Source organism: Hyperolius riggenbachi, chromosome 2 (assembly GCF_040937935.1).
Source record: "Hyperolius riggenbachi isolate aHypRig1 chromosome 2, aHypRig1.pri, whole genome shotgun sequence".
NCBI classification, from domain to species: Eukaryota; Metazoa; Chordata; class Amphibia; order Anura; family Hyperoliidae; genus Hyperolius; species Hyperolius riggenbachi.
In genome coordinates, this window is record NC_090647.1 from 562269526 (window position 1) to 562295064 (window position 25539).

The 25539-nt window shown below is 45.8% G+C and overlaps 1 protein-coding gene across 1 annotated transcript in view; it reads left to right on the forward strand.

Annotated features, from left to right (window-relative positions):
• Positions 1-25539, forward strand: part of LOC137547387 (uncharacterized) — a 151012-nt gene that overhangs the window by 77621 nt on the left and 47852 nt on the right. Inside the window, exons 3-4 of the mRNA XM_068270936.1 lie at positions 21636-21926; positions 22456-22740. Coding sequence (XP_068127037.1) covers positions 21636-21926; positions 22456-22740 — 576 coding nt within the window. The remainder of the gene's footprint in view (positions 1-21635; positions 21927-22455; positions 22741-25539) is intronic.

Below are 25539 nucleotides of genomic sequence, written 5' to 3' on the forward strand. Positions count from 1 at the left end.
GATGTGAATTCTTTTGGCGGAGATTTGTTTCAGAACAGCACTTAGACGAACGATTTTTTAATCGTTTATTTAAAGAAATAATGCAGAACAAAATATAGCAATAGCAACAAATGAATACAGAAATAATAAGGGTTCAATATGAAAATAATAGCTGATTACAGTCTGAGCAGTTTGTCAAGTTACCGTGTCCTTTGTGATATGAAATCCAACAGAAGATTTAAAGTCCAGTTATGGAAAGTTCTGTGGAATAGATCTTGTAGATCTAGATGGTCTTGTAATGCCAATTCCTTTGATGGTATCGGATGGCTGGACAAAAGACTCTCTCCTCTGTCCAGCAGTGTCGGTTTTAACTCTTCCTCTGCCAGAGGGCGGAGTTGTAAAAGGAGATGGGTGTTGTATACCTTCTCCCGCCCTTTGTCATGACAAGCAGAAAGAATAGGCAATAACTGGAATGATCATAGCTCGGCAACAGCCGACCACAACCTGCAGCGAGTGACACGGGCGCACTTCTAGCATTCTCTGTGTCACACAGATACCAAACATGTGCATCTTGTGGTATCCCAAGGCAAATCACACTGTTGCTTGTTTTTGGATAATGGTAGGAACATTCTGATTGGTTCCACCACACACAAATCATTACTAATAATGGTCTGCTAATTTTGTATTGGCTAGTCTCGACAGAAAACGGATTAATTTAGTAAAATGTCTGAATGACTTATTCCTCCATATCAAGGTGAATTAACACTAGATTTACCAGGGCTGCACAGATCTGTGTAAATTCCCTTGACCTCACACCTCCTAGCACCCCTGCTGAGTTTTTTAACATGCTATCAACTCCATTGTTCTCTTTCTTTTGTTCTGAAAACACACATTTACATTTGTTTACTTGAACTAAATCACCTTGGATCTGAGTTACTCTAAATGCCCACCTCCCATCCCCCACAACCAGAGAATTCTGTTCTTTGTGTGAGCACAGTATGAGTACAAGGTAATGCATAGTCAGTCATTGGATGGGAGAATGGAGATTAGGCAAGTTAGGTTCACTCAAGTGCATAGCTATGGATACACACGGTGCGTTCCTGCACTCGATGCGCCGCTCGATTCCCGTCGATTTGTTTATTTCCGACATGTCCGATTCGCATTTCGATGGATCGTTAGGTCGATTTGCCATAATTTACATGGCAATCGACCTAAAAATCATCAAAATGCGCTCGGAAATGCTCAGAAATATTCAAATCGATGGGAATCGAGTGGCGCATTCGATGCGGAAACTCACCGTGTCTATCCAGCATAATGGGTGGAGGTAGGGAGTTCCATAGTGTTGGAGCGGCTCTTGAGAAGTCCTGGAGGCGTGCATGGGACTGGGTGATGCGGGGGACGGTCAGGCGAAGTTCATTGGAGGAGCGGAATGAACGGCTTGGTGTGTATCGATAACGTTTATAGATATTGGTTTCGCGCGAAAATTCACGATCGCGCAAAACGCAAAAATTCTGTTTTATTTTTCAGTGTTTCAAACTTTACAGAGTTTACAGCGTTTGCAGACCCAGTGTCCATCGTCCCTGCATTTGGCACAGGTGAATTTCTGACATGTTGCACAGGTAAACCTGCTGCGATTCCTGTTGCAGCTCTCGCACCTTGCACTGTGTTGTCTGTACAGTCCCTGGCACAGCAGCTGCAACAGCTTCAGCAGCCCGCCTTTGTGCCAATATTTCCTTGTGCTGCATGAATCGGCAACGGAGTTCCTTAGCTAGAAGACTAAGAAACAATCTTCTTTTGCCTGTCCACCCTGTACATGCCTTGTACAAAATGTAGGCATTCACCGCCGCCAGGTCCAGCATATTGTAAAAAACTGCTACTGGCCACCTGCGTGTTGCTGCTCTTATGGAATACATCCGTGCCATTTGGTCCAACACGTCTACACCACACTGTAAAAGCAGAGAGAGAGAGAGACATGAGTATATGTGCTTTTTTTCTATAGGTCTGTATAGTACACATCAGAAAACATTGTAGCACTGGCAGGGGAGTTCCTTCGGTCCTTGGAGATCGGGGGCACCTGTGCGGTCGCAACAAAAATTGGGTGTGGTCATGCAGTGAGTGGGCGTGGCCAGCAGTGGTGTAAGCTACAGATAACGGGCCTGCCCATCGAAATATTGGATGGAGCCCCCTGTCCTTTATTTAGATAATTTACAATCACTATAGGCATAGATCAAAGATGTATACGCACATACAATTTTGATTGGTCAATCACTGACCAATTTTACCACCCCCATGCAGTAAGTGGGCCAACAGACAATGAATTTGATGAACAGAGCTTAAATTGTCTAATCAAAATTGTATGTGTGTGCCAGGCTTTACAGCTAATACTGTACATACTGAAAGTAGCAGGGACCAGCATACAATACAGCTGGTTTACAATCAGTAAAGGCACAGAGTAACACCTTACACTGTACACACTGGAGGTAAATCAGCACACAGTGCAGGCACTAGAGAACAGCTTATACTGTACATACTGTAGGCAGCAGAGATCAGCACACTGCTGCTAGCGCGCCGAAAAATATGAGGGTAACGTTGTGCGGCACGCGTAGCGCGTCGCGCCGAAAACTAGGTGTGGCCATGGACCAAAATGTGGGTGTGGTCACGGGTGGAGACAAATTTACATTAACTTAGCAATGGTGGGACATTAGCAGGGACCCCCAGTTAGGTAGTGAGTGACAGCAGGGACCCCCAGTTAGGTAGTGAGTGACAGCAGGGTCCCCCAGTTAGGTAGTGAGTGACAGCAGGGACCCCCGTTACATAGTTACATAGTTACATAGTTACTTTGGTTGAAAAAAGACATACGTCCATCGAGTTCAACCAGTACAAAGTACAACTCCAGCCTGCTCCCTCACATATCCCTGTTGATCATAAAATCCCTGGATTAACATCATTGGCATTACCTAGTAATTGTAGCCATGGATGTCATTCAACGCAAGGAAAGCATCTAAGCCCCCTTTAAATGCAGGTATAGAGTTTGCCATAACGACTTCCTGTGGCAATGCATTCCACATCTTAATCACTCTTACTGTAAAGAACCCTTTCCTAAATAAATGGCTAAAACGTTTTTCCTCCATGCGCAGATCATGTCCTCTAGTCCTTTGAGAAGGCCTAGGGACAAAAAGCTCATCCGCCAAGCTATTATATTGCCCTCTGATGTATTTATACATGTTAATTAGATCTCCTCTAAGGCGTCTTTTCTCTAGACTAAATAAACCCAGTTTATCTAACCTTTCTTGGTAAGTGAGACCTTCCATCCCACGTATCAATTTTGTTGCTCGTCTCTGCACCTGCTCTAAAACTGCAATATCTTTTTTGTAATGTGGTGCCCAGAACTGAATTCCATATTCCAGATGTGGCCTTACTAGAGAGTTAAACAGGGGCAATATTATGCTAGCATCTCGAGTTTTTATTTCCCTTTTAATGCATCCCAAAATTTTGTTAGCTTTAGCTGCAGCGGCTTGGCATTGAGTACGATTATTTAACTTGTTGTCGATGAGTACTCCTAAGTCCTTCTCCAAGTTTGATGTCCCCAACTGTATCCCATTTATTTTGTATGGTGTTAGACCATTGGTACGACCAAAATGCATGACTTTACATTTGTCAACATTGAATTTCATCTGCCATGTATGTGCCCATATAGCCATCCTATCCAGATCCTGTTGCAATATAACACTATCTTCCTTAGAGTTGATGATTCTGCACAATTTTGTATCATCTGCAAAAATAGCAACATTGCTCACTACTGTATCCACTAGGTCATTAATAAATAAATTGAAGAGCACTGGACCCAGTACAGACCCCTGTGGGACCCCACTGCTAACAGTCTCCCATTTTGAGTATGATCCATTGACCACAACCGTTAGATAGTGAGTGACAGGGACCCCTCACCTCGCAGCCCACAGCGTCAGACCTCGATCAGTGGGCGACCTGACCAGTTAGAGCGGGCGCCGGATGCAAATCTGCAGGAGTGATGTCACTTCCGCATATCAGCGGTGTCCGCTAGGTGCTAGCGCCCGCTCTAACTGGTCGCCGGCTGATCGAGGTCTGACGCTGCTGGCACCCCTGGAAATAGATTGGGAGCACCCCAGAAAATGTTGGGGGCACGGGCCCCCCCAAAATAGCGATAGCGACGCCACTGAGCACTGGTGTAAAATTATACACACATTCACATACCTTCATGTGGTTATAGTCTGTTATCGTGTTGGGTTTCCTCTTTCTGCCGTCACCAATCGTCACGTCTTGGTGCATGGAACTTAGAACACACACAGTCTTGGTTTTTTTTAGGTGCATAAATTGTCAAGGAGACACTGCCACTTCTAAGCACTGAAGTGGAGAATACCTCTCGCTGTGCAGTGTCTTTTGCAAGCAGAGGAAGTTCACGCCGGACTTTATTCACCGTGCCCAATAGCGTTGGTTTGCGCTGCAGCAGTCTGTGCGACAGTGACAGTGAAGTAAAGAAATTGTCCGTCGTGACCAGGGGCGTCTGTGCCATTAGGCAACTATACATTTTTGCCTATAGCGCAGTTGGTGGCAGTGGGCGCTCCTCTGTGCGTCAGTGTTTATTTATTTATTTTTTTTCCTTCTGCATTCAGCCAGCCAGGTCGGCGCCGGCTGTGACAGGCAGCTCAGCCTGTGCCCGGCGCCGCCTACTGGTCCGCCCCCTTCCTCGAGTCTTCTCCATTCAGAGCCTCCGAGTCCGAGCAGTTGCAAGCCTGCACGCACGTTAGTTTATATGTGCTGTGCAGACAGTGTGTGCTGGCTGCCGCCTACTGGTCCAACTCCGCCCCCTCTCCTTCTCAGACTGTGCTGATTGCTGAGCGTGCGATCGCAGCACGCTGATTTATTTACACACTCGGCGCCGCCCCTAACTCTGCCCCCCGCCTGGCTGTCACACGTGGGTAGAAGTCTAGAAGAAGTGACGCACCAGGGCGGCTGGCTGCTACATGCAGAGAGAGGCGACACCGGCTCACAGAGTCACAGTGAGTGCCCTCTGCTCTGCCTCTGCTGCTCGCAGCTATTGATCATTTTTTTATGCCCCCCTGGCTGGCCCTGGGAAGGAAGGAAGAGGAGCCGAGGGAGTTGCGCGCCACAAGGAGGTCGGGACCGGAGGTCGGGATAGGAGGAGATCGTGACAGGAGGAGATCGTGACAGGAGGAGATCGTGACAGGAGGAGATCGTGACAGGAGGAGATCGTGACAGGAGGAGATCGTGACAGGAGGAGATCGTGACAGGAGGAGATCGTGACAGGAGGAGATCGTGACAGGAGTTCTTCTGACTAGGTGAGTAAATGGGTTTTTCTTTTCAGATCTGCTTAAGGATTTGTGCATATTGGGGTCATTTCTGCTGTAGGATTGTGCATATTGGGGTCATATCTGCTAACGATTTGTGCATATTGGGGTCATATCTGCTAACGATTTGTGCATATTGGGGTCATATCTGCTAACGATTTGTGCATATTGGGGTCATATCTGCTAACGATTTGTGCATATTGGGGTCATATCTGCTAACGATTTGTGCATATTGGGGTCATATCTGCTAACGATTTGTGCATATTGGGGTCATATCTGCTAACGATTTGTGCATATTGGGGTCATATCTGCTAACGATTTGTGCATATTGGGGTCATATCTGCATATTGGGGTCATATCTGCTAACGATTTGTGCATATTGGGGTCATATCTGCTAACGATTTGTGCATATTGGGGACATATCTGCTAACGATTTGTGCATATTGGGGACATATCTGCTAACGATTTGTGCATATTGGGGTCATATCTGCTAACGATTTGTGCATATTGGGGTCATATCTGCTAACGATTTGTGCATATTGGGGACATATCTGCTAATGATTTGTGCATATTGGGGACATATCTGCTAACGATTTGTGCATATTGGGGACATATCTGCTAACGATTTGTGCATATTGGGGTCATATCTGCTAACGATTTGTGCATATTGGGGTCATATCTGCTAACGAATTGTGCATATTGGGGTCATATCTGCTAACGATTTGTGCATATTGGGGACATATCTGCTAACGATTTGTGCATATTGGGGACATATCTGCTAACGATTTGTGCATATTGGGGTCATATCTGCTAACGATTTGTGCATATTGGGGTCATATCTGCTAACGATTTGTGCATATTGGGGACATATCTGCTAACGATTTGTGCATATTGGGGACATATCTGCTAACGATTTGTGCATATTGGGGTCATATCTGCTAACGATTTGTGCATATTGGGGTCATATCTGCTAACGATTTGTGCATATTGGGGTCAGATCTGCTAACGATTTGTGCATATTGGGGTCATATCTGCATATTGGGGTCATATCTGCTAACGATTTGTGCATATTGGGGTCATATCTGCTAACGATTTGTGCATATTGGGGTCATATCTGCTAACGATTTGTGCATATTGGGGTCATATCTGCTAACGATTTGTGCATATTGGGGTCATATCTGCTAACGATTTGTGCATATTGGGGACATATCTGCTAACGATTTGTGCATATTGGGGTCATATCTGCTAACGATTTGTGCATATTGTGGTCATATCTGCTAACGATTTGTGCATATTGGGGTCATATCTGCTAACGATTTGTGCATATTGGGGTCATATCTGCATATTGGGGTCATATCTGCTAACGATTTGTGCATATTGGGGTCATATCTGCTAACGATTTGTGCATATTGGGGTCATATCTGTTTTATAATGGTTTTGCGGCTCCCAGTTTTTTTTCTCTTTTCGGAAATGGGCCCAAGTGGCTCTTTAATTCTTAAAGGTTGCAGACCCCTGGCATATAGCATCATGCCTGCTGCGTGTGGGTTTGGGCAGTCTCAGAGTCAGAGGGAGGGAGACATACATGCTGCACAGTGCACAGAGTGTGCGCACACAGTCTGCAGAGGGGAGACAGACCCTCATAGTGAGTGGCGAATGGCGTGCCCCCTCTTAATATTATATGCCCCCCTCTCCCCTGGCTGGCCCTGAGATTTCGGGGGGGGGGGGGGCGCCACAGGTTTTCTTGCCTGGAGTGACAAAGTGGCTAGAAACACCCCTGGTCGTGACATTTCTCCCATCATCCAAAAATGGCTCCATCAGATTCCTGACCACGTTCTCTGCCAGCCTCTCTCCCTTCTGACGACTGGGGTCCTTTCCCAAGTAAGGAGATGCATTGCAGACATATTTGGTCTCCAAATCCGTGGCCATCCAGAACTTGATCCCAAATTTGTCTGGCTTGGTTGCGATATACTGTGTGAATGGACAACGAACATTGGTAGGGAACAGTTGATCATCTATGGTCATGTGTTCTCCTGGAGTGAAACTCTCAGCACAGTTCTTCTTGAAGCGTGTCCAGATGTCAGAGATTGCAGCAAATTTGTCTGTTTTCACCCATTGTTCTCGCGTGTCCTTGTCATCAAATCGAAGGTGTTGCATAATTGAAATGAATCTATTTCGGGGCATTGTCTCTTTGGTTACTGGCACCAGAAAGTTTTCTGGCCAGCAATCCACAATGGCACCAACAGGACACATGATTGTTCTTACAAACAGAATTGAAATGAATGCCATGGACAGCATCACACCTTTTGGCCACCTCTACAGCATTCATATGTTGTGAAAAGCCAGCCTTATTGCATTACAGTATCTGCCATACTGCCATGGCAATGGAATGCCTCAGTCTGTCATCATTTGTCATGTCAATGGAACACTGCCAAAAGTGCCAATTGCCCTCTGATTGCATTTTGCTGCATGAATCGGCAACAGAGTTTTGTGTCTGCGTGGGTTTCCTCTGGGCACTCCGGTTTCCTCCCACATCCCAAAGACATACAGATAAGTTAATTGGCTTCCCCATAAAATTGGCCCTAGATGACGATACATACACTACATGATACATACATAGACATACTGTATGATTATGACAGGGACTAGATTGTGAGCCCCTCTGAGGGACAGTTAGTGACGAGACAATATACTCTGCACAGTGCTGCGTAATATGTTGGCGCTATATAAATACTTAAATAAAATCTGCAAGTTTTCATTGTATTCATGTCATTGTATCAGCAACTTTTCATTCTATTTTCACACAATTCTTTATAAAAGACATGTGTTTCCATATATTGTGAATTTGCAGGTCAGTGAATGTGGGGGATATTTTGTATAGATAGGGCAGGCACTTCTGAAGGTGTCCAAGTCTCACACAGTACTCTGTACACAAATTCAAATGTGCAAAGCCTTACAGGTAATGGGTGGTTTGCACAACAATAGATTGAAAATAATCAACCCTGAAGACCTGTGAACATCTCAGCAGGGGTGAATAACACCTCTAGCCTTGCAACAGAAAATAGAAAACTCGGTAATTCTAGTGTTAAAAGTCATTCTCCCCAAATCTCTAACTCCCCTCAGGCTAGATGCAGGAATGTGAATGGGTCCTAATGAGTTTATGACCCGGCCTGTTTGTCCAGGCCTAGCTAGTATCACCTTTGAAGTAGATTTGTGTGCTATGTGAATGGCTCTGGTTTTAGGGTTTATTGCTGCTCTTGGGGAAGCATAAACAACATTCACATCCCCCCAGTGCAGGGGTTGTGAGATGGAAAAACACTCATTTTCTAAAAGCAGGCTAATGAATTTAAAAGGGTACTCCAGAACTGATTTTGTGCACAATTTTGTACGATTGCGCCGATTACGTGGTTCTGCTGGTGAACCCAACCGTCACATCTCCCCCCCCCCCCCCTTAAGTGTGGTGGTGGAGCTGGGCATCACAAACTTTCTCTGCTTTATAGGGTTCACTGCAGCAATGAAGACCACCTGATCCGGGGTTTACTCCGGGAGACGGAGTGACTCCTGACTGCAGCATCTCCCCAATCTCTCTCTTCACCTCAGTCATGGCAATCTGATCTTTCTTTTCCAACAGTCAGATTTGCAGCTGACGTCTGTCCTAGTACCAGGGATGAGGGATCGCGGTGTTGCTCCCATGTTGGGCGGAACACAGTGATGTCATCCGGGTAAGCGTCTGCACAATCGTGACGGCCTTCCAACAGGTGACTCCAGGCTTGTTGAAAGGTGGCTGGGGCATTCATCACCCCAAAAAGCATCTGCATTAATGCATGTGGGCCAAAGGGCATGATGAACGCGGATTCCTTGCGCGCTTCAGACATGCTTGGAATCTGCCAGTATCCGTGACTCAGATCCATGATTGTTAGATAGTTGGCAGACGCCAGCCAATCCAACAGATCACCGATTTAAGGCATGGAATACGCAACGGTTATGGTGATTTTGTCCGGCCTCCTATAGACCTCACAGGACCTGGCGGCCTGTGGGCTAGAGGATTTTTGGAAGACTGCTATCTGTAACATCTCCTCAAACTTCCTTTTCTCTTCTGCTTGCACCGCAGGAGCAGTGAGATAGGGGATCTGCCGTAAGGGCTTGTGGGTCCCCGCGCCCCTTCTGTGAACTGCTGTACTGGTCTGCCCAGGGTCCTGGTGAAGGTTTCACTGTGGGTGCGCAGTGCGCTCCAGCGAGGCCTTCTGGGAGTAAGAGAGGTGGGGGGTGACGTTCACATCATCCGCCACTTCTAGTGTGGGAGCTATCAAGCCTAACAGGGGATCTGTCTTTTCCTGTTCTAACTGGCTGTACACTCCTAGGACTTCCCGTGTTCTGTCTGCATGGGCTCCTAACACATTCACAGGGATCATGCTTTCACCTGGGGTGTCTGCTACCTGGGGAATGGAGTCACTGAAGTATTTACCCTTCTCCCTGCACACCTTTAATTGAGCTTCAACTGCTGGCAGCTTAGCGGTCAGGCCCGCAAGCACATCCAGGTTGGAGTTGCTCTGTAGTATCCTCACGGATGTGGGACTACAAGTCTCAGTCAGCTGTTTAGTAGGGTTTGCGGTCAGCTGCTGAGAAACATACTCCCTGCTGGGGTCAGAGCTGACAGGCATGCCGGTATGCTCTGCGCTCAGGTTACTGGAAACACTGAGAGTGTCCTCCAGCACAGTTACACAGGGATTGTCATCATCACACAATATATCACTTACAGACTTCTCACAGGCCTGGTGATCACAGTGATCAGAGTGGGCTGGAACCCCTTCTGGTGGCTGTGAGCTCAGGCTCTTAGCCATATGACATGCACTGGCTAATGTGGGCACAACACAATCTACATCACCTTTTGTGTAAATCACATCAATATTGACATTGGTCTGGGGGTCAGAGATATCAGGGGAAGCCGAGACTTCTCCAGATAGTCCAGACTGCTGATGACACTGAAAGCCTCAGCCAGCGTACTCAAAATCATGTACAACATTATCACAAACATTTGCATAACATGGCATGTCATATTTAGCAGGAGCGTCACCCGCCTGAAGGTCAGAATCGTCCGAGGGAATCCCTCCTGTCGGCTCTGAGTTCACGTGGCTGGCCATGGCTAATGTACTGGCCAGAACAGGTACAGCAGCATTTACATAACAATTGTTAATACTGACACATGCATTTTTCTCAACTATGACAGGTGCAGAAACCTCTAAATGACAATCAGTTGGCTGTACGTTTGAATCTGATACCTCCCGCACAGCTGCGTTAGGTACAGTAAAGATAGCAGGTAAGGTGTCCCCATCTCCCTGTTTCCCCAAAGGTGAGTACAGTACCTGGTTTTGTTCAGGGAGTCCTGCTTGAATCTCCTGCATGTCAGCAGGGAATTCCGAAGGCCACACAAGCGTGCCTAGATCAGTGCCAAGCACAGTAGAAGAAGGAATCTCATTGAAAGCCCCCTCTTGAAAACTCAACCCCCATCCGGCCTTCTCAGGACCTGAGACAACAGGGTCGTGGTTGCGCCCGACTTCAGTCAGGGCGAGGAGCTTCCGTGGGAGAATATCTTCCTCAATGGCAAGGTTGGAACAGACCGAGGAAACGTCCGCTTCCAAATCTCTGGAGCAAAAGGCAATCTGGTTGTTCCCTGAAGCACTCTGAAGATCTCTGGAACTGTAGGGCATCTATGACACGCTGACAGGCAGTGCAGAGGGTGATGCCGGTGACGGATCAGGGTTGCTAGCCATCTCTGGGCTAGGTACTGTAGTTCAGGGATGCTCATCCGGATCCGGGTACCCGGGTAAACCCGGATACCTGACCATTTTTACGCTATCTGGGTCGGATCCAGATCCAGATACCTGGACCAATATCTGGATAGCTCTATGCGGGTAACTGGCCACATAATCCGGATACCTGCGGGTACCTGTGGGTACCCGCAGATATCCGACTGGATATCCGGATCTGGGTACTGTAACAAGGGAGATGATGTAATTGAGCCAATCAGAGGGCTCCCAGCCAATCAGAGGGCTCCCAGCAGAAGCCCTAGCAACCAATCACAGAGGGGAACTCTGGCCAGCCCCACCTGACCTCATTGAGCCAATCGGAGGCCTCCCAGCCTAAGCCCTGGCACCCAGTCACAGAAGGGAACCCTAGCCAGCCCCCCTGTATAATAAGGAGGGCTGGCATGATGAGACAGATCGGCCCTGCTTGTGTGGTTGGCTGGCTTGCTCCAGTGCTGTTGGATTAGCAAGTGCTGCCTGTATACAGTGATAAACCTAAAGCTTTGAGTGCTAAACACCTTCACTACACTATTGTTCTATTGTTTTTTTTAGCTAGCTAGTGTAATTGTTTAATTTCATTCACTCAGTTAGGTCCTGTCTGTGTGTGCTGTGCAGGCCAGCTGGACAGCATAGGTTAGGGAGGGAATAGGATTACTGTGTTATTGTATTGTATTATATAGTTAGTTAATACTGCAGTTAGTTGTTAGAGAGAGTAGTACTGTGTTAGCTTACTACAGATTACTGCAGTGTTGCTGTGCTGAACATTGTCAGTGTGACAGTTAGATAGATAGCATGCTGATTTGATTTAAAATCCAACCCAGATTTCATTAAAGTAAAAGTACCCCACATCATCTGGTGACATCATCACGTATAAGTTGTACTATGTCTGCTGGCACCGGCTGCTGGGGGAGGGGAAGCAAGGGCAAGAGGACAGGGAGCAACATTACGGCCACCCTCAGAAGGTCTGCCGTGTCAGTGTCGACCCCAGCAGGCAGCCTACCCTCAGTCAGCGAGCTTTTCGCTCCAGGTGCCATGATTGAACTCAGGGCTGTTAGCCGCAAGGAGTTTGAGGAGGATGTTCTGGGTTTTGAGGAGGGGTTTTGAGGAGAGTATGATGTTTATGATGGTATGAAGGACCGTGACTACCATCTACAGGATGGGGATGTCAGCTCTAACTCTGAGGAGGAGGATGCGTCGGTGGGTTTGGCACGGAGGATCAGCATTGCAGACAGTGGCCGTGGAATGCGGACCCACATCCTTCTGCTGCTACCACCAGCCGCACCACTCAACCCCCAACCGCCACAGGGAGAAAAGCCGCAGCATCCCATTCAGGCCGCAGGGGAATCTTCACCTCCCCAATCTGGCGGTTTTTTACTCTGCCCTCAATGGACAGCAAGTTTGCCATATGCAATGTGTGCAAACTACAGATGAGCAGAGGTTGTGACCCCTACAAGTATGGCCCCTCCAGCTTCATCACCCATCTGGCCAAAAAATATGTTGTTGAGCATGAGGAGTTCAAGAGGCTGAAGCAAGCTGGCGCTGGCTCCCACCGCCACGGTGCCACAGGCCACTGCTGTTCATACCACCACCTATATTCAACCCAAAACACAATTGCGGTGTCATTTTTTGGAGGTGTCTGGGCTGAAAACTGTCATGTCCCAGTTGTGCGATTGGACTTTGGACACAATGTGGGCTGCACGACCGCTGTCTGGAACCTAGTCCTGATGTTAATTGACAGCTCTTTTTTTTTTTTTTTTTTTCATTTTATGTCCACCAAATAATAAATGAGCGTTTCCCTTTAAAAAAACATGATGCTACATGCATCATTTACCCCACTTCCGGTTTTTCTATCCAGATACCCGAATAGGTCGGGTACCCGCGGGTAATTTGGTCAGATACCCGAATTCACTCGGGTATCAGCAAGGCCGGATCCGGGTACCCGAATCGGATCCAGATATCTGGGTACCTGGATACGGACGGGTATTAAAAAGTACTACCCGAGCAACCCTGCTGTAGTTCTCTTCCTCTCTGGGCAGAAGAACTGTATGTGGCCCGTCTCGCCACCCAACTTATACAGGCGAACTGCTGGGGTGTCTGACTGGGGAGCAGCATTAGCAGTAGCTGCAGGTCTCAGTGGCTTACGGCTCACTGGACCAGGAGGAGTAGATGAAGTAGGCTTACCTCCTTCCCAGTTCTGGGACAGAGTTCTGTGACTGTCCAATACCAGGGTTCTCTGGTTGTCAGGTATAGGAACCTGATGGTACGCCCTCTCAGAGGTGCATACAGGAAAGTCTCGTTCCGTGCCCTCTTCCATGACAGGAAGTTTCACTGTGGGGGTCACGGGAAGAGGTTCACTTCTCTCCACCGAAGCACATGTTGAGGAGTGCAGTTTCGCTTGAGCTAGCTGGGCCAACTCCGCTTCATGCTGGAGCTTGAACTGACGAAGCCACTCTTGATGCGCTTCTTCACGCTGGAGCATCCATGCCTCATGCTGGCGTGTCTCTGCCTCATTCTGGAGACGAAGTTGCAACAGCCGTTCATTAGACCGGCGTCTCCTCTCTTCGAGAAGTAGCTGCAGGTATGCAGGGTCGCCAGTGTCCCTCAGGTGCTGCAGCAGCTGCTGTTCCACCCGATCAGCGAGGGGGAAGGATTGCCCAGGGCTGTCGGTTCCTCTGTGAGTGTCATCCGCAGCATCTTTGGATGCAACAAAGTCCCTGTAGGTACTTTCCGTCTCCTGAGCTGGGTCAGCAACATCAGCACTTTCAGTCTCAGAAGTATCGTGTCTCTCTGGACCGGATTGTTGCAAGGCATCTATCACCTGGCCATCGGCTTCCATGAGGATGGTCCTCAGTGTAGCTTGGGGTTTTCCCCCGAATATCGATGCCACGAGCCTGACAAAGGTTTTGTAGGTCGGGCAAGGACATGTTTTGGTAATTGACTTGCTCAGACATAGCCAAATAAAAACCGTAACAATCTGGTTCTATGCTATATCAAGATGCACCGTCTATGTGCTCAGAGCTTAAGCTCTGTAGAACAGTTACTTAAATAACAATGTTCTATTGTTCTGAAAATGATCTCCAAACAACTGCAAAACTAACAGCAATTTGGGCTCCGCCCCACCGCTGCCTACCAATGTGACGAACAGCCCCGCGATCTCGTCTAACGTACTCCAGTACCATCAGGGATTAATCGCCTCCAATGGCTTGTAAGCTTGTCAGCAAGTTGACGTTAAACAGCGGTTGCTGGGTCGTCCGGTAATAATGCGACAACGCGCGCCAATCTTGTCTAATCTGACACCGTTACCATTCGGGGAATAGACACATCCAATGGTTTGTAATATGGTGAACAGACTGACGCCAAAGATTGGTTCCACCGCTGCTGGCAATGTGACGTATGCGCAGTCGCCCACCAATTCCTGTTCCCTTTGCTGCAGTTTACCATACAGCCTCAGACCCTGAGGGAATCCTGAAAACAGTCAGAACTGCAGGCAAAGTAACCTGTTGGATTGGTTGGTGAGTCCACACACAGTCCAATTTCGATTGTATATACAATCGGTACAATCTGTGCTCTCATATAGAGGCCAGGTCGCTGTCACCAATAAAAGCGTGCGAATGCGCTAATTCTAACTCTAGCTAAATCCTGTAGAAAAAAGGGTTAATTTGACAACCTTTCTAGAGATGGCAAAACTAACAATATTTAATATCAAACAGTTATGGTAACATGTCTCTCTTTGAAGATGTGAATTCTTTTGGCGGAGATTTGTTTCAGAACAGCACTTAGACGAACAATTTTTTAATCGTTTATTTAAAGAAATAATGCAGAACAAAATATAGCAATAGCAACAAATGGATGCAGAAATAATAAGGGTTCAATATGAAAATAATAGCTGATTACAGTCTGAGCAGTTTGTCAAGTTACCGTGTCCTTTGTGATATGAAGTCCAACAGAAGATTTAAAGTCCAGTTATGGAAAGTTCTGTGGAATAGATAAGTCTTGTAATGCCAATTCCTTTGATGGTATCGGATGGCTGGACAAAAGACTCTCCTCTGTCCAGCAGTGTTGCTTTTAACTCTTCCTCTGCCAGAGGGCGGAGTTGTAAAAGGAGATGGGTGTTGTATACCTTCTCCTGCCCTTTGTCATGACAAGCAGAAAGAATAGGCAATAACTGGAATGATCATAGCTCGGCAACAGCCGACCAAAACCTGCAGCGGGTGACACGGGCGCACTTCTAGCATTCTCTGTGTCACACAGATACCAAACATGTGCATCTTGGGGTATCCCAAGGCAAATCACACTGTTGCTTGTTTTTGGATAATGGTAGGAACATTCTGATTGGTTCCACCACACACAAATCATTACTAATAATGGTCTGCTAATTTTGTATTGGCTAGTCTCGACAGAAAACTGATTAATTTAGTAAAATGTCTGAATGACTTATTCCATCATATCAAGGTGAATTAAAAGTCATTCTCCCCAACGCTCTAACTCCCCTCAGGCTAGATACAGGAATGTGAATGGGTCCTAATGAGTTTACGACCCGGCCTGTTTGTCCAGGCCTAGCTAGTATCACCTTTGAAGTAGATTTGTGTGCTATGTGAATGGCTCTGGTTTTAGGGTTTATTGCTGCTCTTGGGGAAGCATAAACAAACATTCACATCCCCCCAGTGCAGGGGTTGTGAGATGGAAGAACACTCATTTTCTAAAAGCAGGCTAATGAATTTTAAGGGGTACTCCATAACCGATTTTGTGCGCAATTTTGTACGATTGTGCCGTTTGCGTGGTTCTGCTGGTGAACCCAACCGTCACAGCTACCTATTCTGTGGGCAACTATACTAGGCTGCCTGTACTGTGGGCAATGGAACTAGGCTACATATACTGCGGGCAACTATACTAGGCTACCTGTACTGTGGGCAATGGAACTAGGCTACATATACTGCGGGCAACTATACTAGGCTACCTGTACTGTGGGCAATGGAACTAGGCTACATATACTGCGGGCAACTATACTGGCTACCTGTACTGTGGGCAATGGAACTAGGCTACCTATACTGTGGGCAATGGAACTAGGCTACCTATACTGTGTAGACCTTGTCTGAGGCCAAGTAAAACATAACTTTTAATTCATTTTGATAAAATCATTGCCATTGAATGAAACATTTTTATATATAAATGTTTCCTTGATTGGATATACAAAAACCTAGTTAGGTAGTTTAGAAGTATACGTTTGTATTAGTTAAAGAGGACCATCTATATTTTATAGTCGATTCTTTACCACTGCCAAACTTAGGCACTAATATATATACATACTGAGTTGCTTCAAATAGTATAGAACCCTTCACCTAAAACCGACATGTTTCGGCTCCTTAAAAATAGAGCCGTCGTCAGGGCTACAATAGAAAAGTGCTTAGGGTGCCAAGTGCATAATAGAAGATCAACACAGCTATTTACAAATACATAATCAAGAAAAACAACAAATGAGAGCAGTGCTCTCCAGCAAAGTCAGCAATCAAGTGAGGCATCATAATAGTCTCCCTTATATACCCTTGAGAGTGGGTGGGATCAGGCAAACAGTACCGGTCCATACACAATCAATCGATTCCGGACTCAACCCTTGCACGAATAATCTTCAGAATTTATTGTAATAATGTATGCGGTTATACAGCAGACAAAAAAGCACAACGTTTCGGGCTACATGCCCTTTCTCAAGTGCTTAACCCAGAAAGTCAATAGTATGTGTATTCAAACTTGTACATAAGACTGACAATAGTACCTTATCCTTTGAAGTTTTCTAAGTCTGAAAACACCGTACTCGGCGATATTTCCCATAGGCTAACATTGCGCCTCTCCTATTGGTCCAGCGGGGACATGTGACCTGACGTCACATTTCCCTCTCTATCCATTGGTTAGTCAGCCATTCCGTATCCTTGCAGAGGAGGTCCCCCATTGGTCAAGCACCATCATCTGGTGTGACGTCGCTATTGGGTCTCTCCCTGCCGTGTAAAATGACGCGTCCCCACCATCTCATTGAGCGCGGCTGCTACGAGGGGGAAGGGGGCGTGCCAGTCCATGCACATCACTGTTGCCTTGACAGCAGGTTCACTTGTTTACATCAGAGGATATATCTCCGCATAGCGTGCTTTAAATTCTCCGCTCTCAGCATTAGTAAAGACTGATACCCCACATATTTACAGGATACACCTCTAACATATAAAGAATCTGTTGTTCCACCTAGATCAAATCTCGCAGTATATTTATATTGGACAACTAATCCACAGTTGTAGACATATTTTCCTACTTCGTGAGAATAATAAATATTCAAAGGAACAAACATTCATTCATAATCATGTTATGGTGCTTTATACTGTGTGTTAAGAGACAATACATCATATCAACCATAAATAAATCACATTAAGGTTTCCCAGCACCGATAAATAAGTAAACAAACAGGAGAAAGCAATAATAAAGGTTATAATAAACCATGCATCCCCATATACCTAGATGTAAACTAGATGCATGCACACACACAAAGCGTCATATAACAGATAACAGGCTGAATTTCAGCAATGGTCGTCCTATCATTAAGTGCGCCAAGAGGATGAATCATCGGGATCTATTCACGTGGCTGGACAGTGTAATGATTAAGGGCTCTGCCTCTGACACAGGAGACCTGGGTTCAAATCTGGGCTCTGCCTGTTCAGTAAGCTGCACCTATTTCAGTAAGGAGTTTCTTGGGCAAGTCTCCTTACCATTGCTACTGCCTACTGAGTGCGCTCTAGTGGCTGCCTCGCAAGCGCTTTGAGTCCGACAGGAGAAAGGAGCTATACAAATACTGCCATTATTATTACATACCATGGTAGGTATATGTGGCTCACATGAATATTCTATACTGCAGCCTGGAATAAAGCATTTTATTTCAGGAAATATTATTGAAAAATAACAAACATTCCCCGTGGAGTTATTCACACCCATACTCTGGTAAGTATATGTGACTCGCTAGAGATCCTATACTGCAGAGTTACACATTTTATTTGAGGAAATATTTGTGAGGAATGATCATAATAACCAGATAGCTTAAAACTCAATATATCTGTACATCCCTCTATTATCTATTCATTCCAATACAATGATAAGTATCTGTGGTACACTTAAAGTCCCATACTGTATGTCCAGAGCTAAAGTATTTTACTTCGCAACTTATGGAGACTAACACATCAACGTTCAAGAAAAGTATATAGATAGTATAGTTTAAACTTTTAGGCTTTAGATGTTCAATATTTTAATTCTTAAAGATGGATCCATGATACGGGATACAGATTCTACTTTTATTTGCTCATCCCTCAATTACGATCTTATATGACTTCAGTATTAGAGACGTTCAGTCATATACTCTTACTATTTCCAACTCAGATAAATGGAGTATAAGTAAATCCCTCATTTTAAACCTCTAGGGCTCATAGTTCCCAGTCGATAAATCCACTTTGCCTCCAACTTGACGCAATTTTAAATCCAAATTTCCTCCCCTAGGACCCATTTTCCACTGTTGCAGAACAAAGAATTTTACACATCTTTCGTTTCCCCCATGAACTTCTCTAAAATGTCTCGACACCAGGGTATCTTTTGGATTCCGTATATTTCCCAGATGTTCAAGGATTCTCTGTTTCACTTGTCTCGTTGTCTCCCCTATATATAACAGGGGACAAAACCATTCAATTCCATACACCACACCCTCTGTCTCACAATTGAAAAAATCAAGTATCTGATATGATCTTAGAAAACTTCAAAGGATAAGGTACTATTGTCAGTCTTATGTACAAGTTTGAATACACATACTATTGACTTTCTGGCCATTTGGAGGGTCTGTAAGGTGATGTTTAAGGATGCATGGAGAAAGATGAACTAACCAATGAGTATATAGATCTTTTGAGTGACAATGAACTGAACCAATGGGAGAGGATACTCAAGATGGGAGGTACTGTTTGCCTGATCCCACCCACTCTCAAGGGTATATAAGGGAGACTATTATGATGCCTCACTTGATTGCTGACTTTGCTGGAGAGCACTGCTCTCATTTGTTGTTTTTCTTGATTATGTATTTGTAAATAGCTGTGTAGATCTTCTATTATGCACTTGGCACCCTAAGCACTTTTCTATTGTAGCCCTGACGACGGCTCTATTTTTAAGGAGCCGAAACATGTCGGTTTTGGGTGGAGGGTTCTATACTATATGAAGCAACTCAGTATGTATATATATATTAGTGCCTAAGTTTGGTAGTGGTAAAGAATCGACTATAAAATATAGATGGTCCTCTTTACTAATACAAACGTATACTTCTAAACTACCTAACTAGGTTTTTGTATATCCAATCAAGGAAACATTTATATATAAAAATGTTTCATTCAATGGCAATGATTTTATCAAAATGAATTAAAAGTTATGTTTTACTTGGCCTCAGACAAGGTCTACTAAGTGTGCTTTTTTGAAAAATCAGATTTGTGTATTTGTACCTATACTGTGGGCAACTATACTAGGCTACCTGTACTGTGGGCAACGGAACTAGGCTACCTATACTGTGGGCAATGGAACTAGGCTACATATACTGCGGGCAACGGAACTAGGCTACCTATACTGTGGGCAATGGAACTAGGCTACCTGTACTGTGGGCAATGGAACTAGGCTACATATACTGCGGGCAACGGAACTAGGCTACATATGCTGCGGGCAACGGAACTAGGCTACCTATACTGCGGGCAACGGAACTAGGCTACCTGTACTGTGGGCAATGGAACTAGGCTACCTATACTGTGGGCAGGCCTATACTGTGGGCAGGCCTGGATTTACATCATGGGAACTTACACTTTGCCTTCCATGAGCCTACACCCCCCCCCCCCCCCCCACCAAACTGCACCGCAAGTCTGCTGGCTGTCCCAGCTTTTGCTTCTCCCTTATTTCACTTGCCCGTCATGGGTAGCTACAGGTGTTCCTTAGTATTAGGTAGCCAGAGGTACTCTCAGTATTAAGTAGCTAGTGGTGCCCCTGACTGAAAAGAGATGCTGTCAGCAGACTGCCAAGAGGTAAGTGAGTAACCTCTCATTTACACTCTTCTTGGGACTCTGCATAGAGAGGAGTGACGCCTTTCCATCATTAGGGACCTGCCTACAGTGCCTTATGGTAAATCCGGCCCTGACTTGGGCAATTATAGTAGACTACTTATACAGCGGGCAACTATACTAGGAGGCTACCTATACCGTGGGCAACTATACAAGGCTACATATACTGCGGGCAACTTTACTAGGCTACCTATACTGGGGAAACCATTCCAGGCTACCTATACCTGGTATTACCCGCTTTGGCAGGCTTAGCATGCCACACTCGCTACTTTCCTTTTTTTTTGGGTGGGTTTCCAAATAAAATATTGTCGCCATACATTGTGATAGGGACATCATTTAAATGGTGTAATACTTGGGACTATTAGGCAAATACAATACACGTGTTTTAATTATGGAGGCATGTATTATTTTAAAACTGTAATGGCCGAAAACTAAGAAATAATAAATTTTTCCATTTTTTTTCTTATTCTTCCTGTTAATGCATTTACAGTAAAGTGGCTCTTAGCAAAATGTACCCCCCAAAGAAAGCCTAATTGGTGGCGGAAAAAAACAAGATATAGATCAGTTCATTGTGATAAGTAGTGATAAAGTTATAGGCGAATGAATGGGAGCTGAACATTGCTCGGATGCATAAAGTGAAACATGACTGAGGGCTGAAGTGGATATACTACCTCAGCATGACCATAGGGGCTGGAAAACCGTGATCGCATTTACTACTGCGAACGTGCGCACAAGCATGGCAGCCACTACACACTTCTACACAAAGATTGCCGCTAAGCGGATTAACATTTATGTCCTGGAGGTGTCAACTAGCAAAAACAATGATTTGCTCACCTGACGTTATCACTAAAGCTCTCTGCGGTTGTTTGCGGTGAGTTAAATGCTGCGTTTCGTCTGTCAGTGTGAACCAGGCCTAACTCTTACAGTACCTTATCACCGTGCATGCACACTGATTGTTTTAAAGCATTATATTCCACAAATTTTGGAATGTAATGTGATTTCTGCCCATCAGAGATTAAAACACGAATCTGCGTCAACTACGTAATTTTTGGTGGGACTTTTGCCATGAATCCCCCCCCCCTCCCCCCGGGCATGCCAAAGTCCAGGTGTTAGGCCCCTTGAAACAATTTTCCATCACTTTTGTGGCCAGAAACAGCCCCTGCAGGTTTTAGAATTTGCCTGCCCATTGAAGTCTACGGTTCGCCTGTTTTCAAACGTTTCCAGAAAATTTGCTTTCGTATTTGCAAACCACAGATTTGATTTTTACTACATCACTATCATAAACTATGTACTGATCTGAGACAAGCCTATGTGCTTTGGGTCCTTTGGGAGAAAGGTGATTTTATAAATGTTTTGTTGTCAAAAACTCCCATAACATTTCATTTTATGTTTTATATTATCAGTACTGGAATATGTGCAGACCGGATCAGACATCACTTGGTGTGATATGAAGTGTTTTGACATCATCAGTGTTCTACTGCTCTCCAGACGATGTGGAGGGAAGAAAGAGACATTACTGAAGCTCATCTGTCGTACCAAATACATTGACTACTTGCAGCCCAGACTCAACCTGGACACTGACAGCGGCTGCTGGACCCTCCCCCAGGCTGGGAGGGAAGACTCCTGTGTGTATGAGGTCTGGGATCGGGGGGCTGGAGATAAAGTCCTGTCCTCTACATCCATCTGTGTGCTGGGTAAGAGCCCATATCCTGCATCATACTTCCCTCTAACCTCCATTGTACTCTATGGGGAGAGCTGACGTTATACCTCATGTCATAGAGGCCACTGATGGGGAGTGTATGTGGGGGAGGGGCAGCAGATCACATGATCAGTGTGGGCACAAGAGCTAGCAATCTATGCCATGTCTCTGTGATGGTGTCACATGACTGATGGGGAGTGTATGTGGGAGAAGGGCTGCAGATCACATGATCAGTGTGGGTACAAGAGCTAGCAATCTATCCCATGCCTCTGTGCTGGTGTCACATGACTGATGGGGAGCGTATGTGGGGGAGGGGCTGCAGATCACATGATCAGTGTGGGTACAAGAGCTAGCAATCTATGCCATGTCTCTGTGCTGGTGTCACATGACTGATGCGGCGTGTATGTGGGGGAGGGGCTGCAGATCACATGGTCAGTGTGGGTACAAGAGCTAGCAATCTATGCCATGTCTCTGTGCTGGTGTCACATGACTGATGGGGCGTGTCCTTCTCCTGATCATTGCAGATCCGGTTCTCATCTACAACATAAGCAGTAACAGCAGCCGGCTGGGGGAGGACATTGCTGTGACTGTCCAGTTCTCTGGAGAAGAGTGCCATGTGACCTGGGAGCTGGACGGGGGGCGTCTCCCTGAGAGATACCGGCTGATAGATGACAACAGGACACTGATTATCCCGAGTGTGCAGAGAGACGATGCCGAGAGGACATTCCGGGTCAGGGTCACCAACCCGGTCAGTGAGGAGGTCCGGGACTACCGGCTGGAGATCTGGGACAACCAGTTAAACTACAACGGTAAGGGAGGCAATTACTGGAGTAATCATGTGTCCTGTATAGAAGGTGGGGGTTGTTATGGTGTGAGGGGGGCACAGACTCATTCCTTCCCAACTTTTGAAGCCAGGAAAAAGGGACATTAAGCCCTGCCCTGCCACACAGTTAGCTGTGCCCTAATTTTACATGCATCACGCTCCCTATAAAGCTTCCCTCGTGGCTGGCTTATGTTGCTCTCCCTCACCCCAATAAAGCTTCGCTGGTGAGTAGTGTTTTGCCCTCTCCCTCTACAATAAAGCTTCCCTGGGGTTTAGTTGTTCCCCCCCCCACCTCCCTTCCCCCCCCCCCCCATAAAGCTTCCCTTATGGTTTAGTGGTCCCTCCCCTTCCCCATAAAGATTCCCTGGTGGTCTAGTGGTTTCCCCTCATCCCTGTTTCACTTTCAATATAGCTTTCCTGGTGGTCTAGTGGTTCCCCCCCCCCCCTTCCTCCCTCCTAAGAAAGCTTTCCTGGTGAAGGACCTGCCGAAACTGCACCACACCTCCTACAACCTCAGATTAGCAAGGTCCATAAACTTGGTCACTCCCAGAGTGCATCTCAAAACCTTTGGAGCCAGAGCTTTCATGCTGCCCCCTAACCTTTGTAACCTCTTACCAAACCCAGCAAAGACAGCCCCATCCCTGGAGTTTTTCAAATCCAGACCTATTTAGCCTGGCGTTTACTAAAATTTCTCCTCTGTATTACAATTTACCAATCAACCAAATACTGGTTTGAGCCATGCTTGTGCGCTTTATTAAATGTTGATTGTTGTTGTTGTCTAATGGTTTCTCCCCTCCCCCCATAAAGATTCCCTGGTGATCTAGTGATTTCCCCCCTACCTCCCCCACCCCCAATAAAACTTCCCTGGTGGTTTTGTGGTTTCACCCTCCCCCCAATGAATGGTTTCCCTGGTGGTTTAGTGGTTTTCTCCCCTCCCTCCCCTGGTGTTGTTTGGGGTCCCCACCCTGTGAATAGTGATGGGCCGAATATCAAATTCTGGGTTCGTGAATTTCTAATTCACATCTCCGCAAAAATTTGCTAATCTGGCAAATCTGCAAATCTCCATAGACTTCAGTGTGCAGGGGAATTTTAAAACCTATAAAGACTATTTCTGGCCACTAAAGTGATGGAAAAGATGTTTCAAGGGGCCTGATACCTGGACCGTGGCATGATGCCGGAGGGGAATCAATGGCAAATGTTTCACCAAAAACTACATTGTTGACGCAGAGTCGTGTTTTAATCTCTAAAGGGCAAAAATCACATTACATTCCAAAATTGGTGGAATAAAGTGCTTCAAAACATCCGGCGTGTGATCAGATAGTGTAAGCATGGCCAGATTTCAGACAAGGCCACAAAGGCCATGGCCAAGGGCACCAGGAAAGCAAGTGTCGGGCAGGAGGGTGGCAGTAGCAGTTAGCCTGTTGAACATTTGTCCTGCTACACAGAGTTTCCGCATAGCGGTGGGTGGCTACTAACGGCAAGGATCTGGCACTCAGGGGATCTCTGTGCTGCTGGTCACTCACGTAATTGGCTGCTCACCAAGGAGCTTACAATTTAATCCCTGCCATCATGTCATTAACTGTCCTCAAAGGAGCTTATAATGTAATCCCTGTGGTATTGGGGGGAGTTTAGGATGCTGTGGTTTGGGGGCAGCTGGTGATAGTGGGCCTTTTGGCCGTAAAACGTACAAATCCAGCCGAGTGTAAAGGTAGGCTTTCATTTTGTGTACAAAATTCTTTGCACAGCGTAATGTATTATCTGTATGTGATGAGACACTGGAGACTTATTGTGTACAAGAGCATGAAGCTATTGTGATAAGACCATCCACTAACTGTAGCTTTAATGCTGCAAAAAGATCTCTGCCCATTATAGCTGAACCTTTACTTACAATGTAGCATTCTGCTTCAAGCCTACAGTTGTGTTCAAAATTATTCAACGAGTGTTTTGGCCAGTTTGACATTGATTTTGATCATTTCAGTCATCTTGTTTACAATTAAATCAAAGAGGCACTTGTAAGTCAGACAAATATAACATAACATTTATAATGAAACAACCACAAATGTCTTTTCTGTGCTCACATCATTATCAATTTTATTCAACCCCCAAGGGACATTCATTCTTAGTACTTAGTACAACATCCTTTTCCAGTTATAACAGCTTTTAAACATGAAGCATAGCTTGACACAAGCGTCTTGCAGTGATCTACGGGTATCTTAGCCCATTCTTCATGGGCAAAAGCCTCCAGTTCAGTCACATTCTTACGCTTGCGCGCTGCAACTGCTTTCTTTAAGTCCCACCAGAGGTTCTCAATCGAATCTAAGTCTGGTGACTGCGATGGCCACTCCAAATGTTCCAGCCTTTAATCTGCAACCATGCTCTAGTGGACTTGGAGGTATGCTTGGGATTATTGTCCTGTTGAAAGGTCCAAAGTCTCCCAAGCCTCAGGTTTGTGATGGACTGCATCACATTTTCATCCAATATCTCCTAGTACTGAAGAGAATTCATGGTACCTTGCACACGCTGAAGCTTCCCTGTACCTGCAGAAGCAAAACAGCCCCAAAGCATGATTGACCCTCCGCCATGCTTCACAGTAGGCAATGTGTTCTTTTCTTCATAGGCCTTGTAATTCCTCCTCCAAACATAGAGTTGATCCATGGGCCCAAAAAGTTCTAACTTTGTTTCATCAGTCCACAGAACACTATCCCAAAATGTTTGTGGTAGTGTTCTGTGGGCTGATGAAACAAAATTAGAACTGTTTGGGCCCATGGATCAACGCTATGTTTGG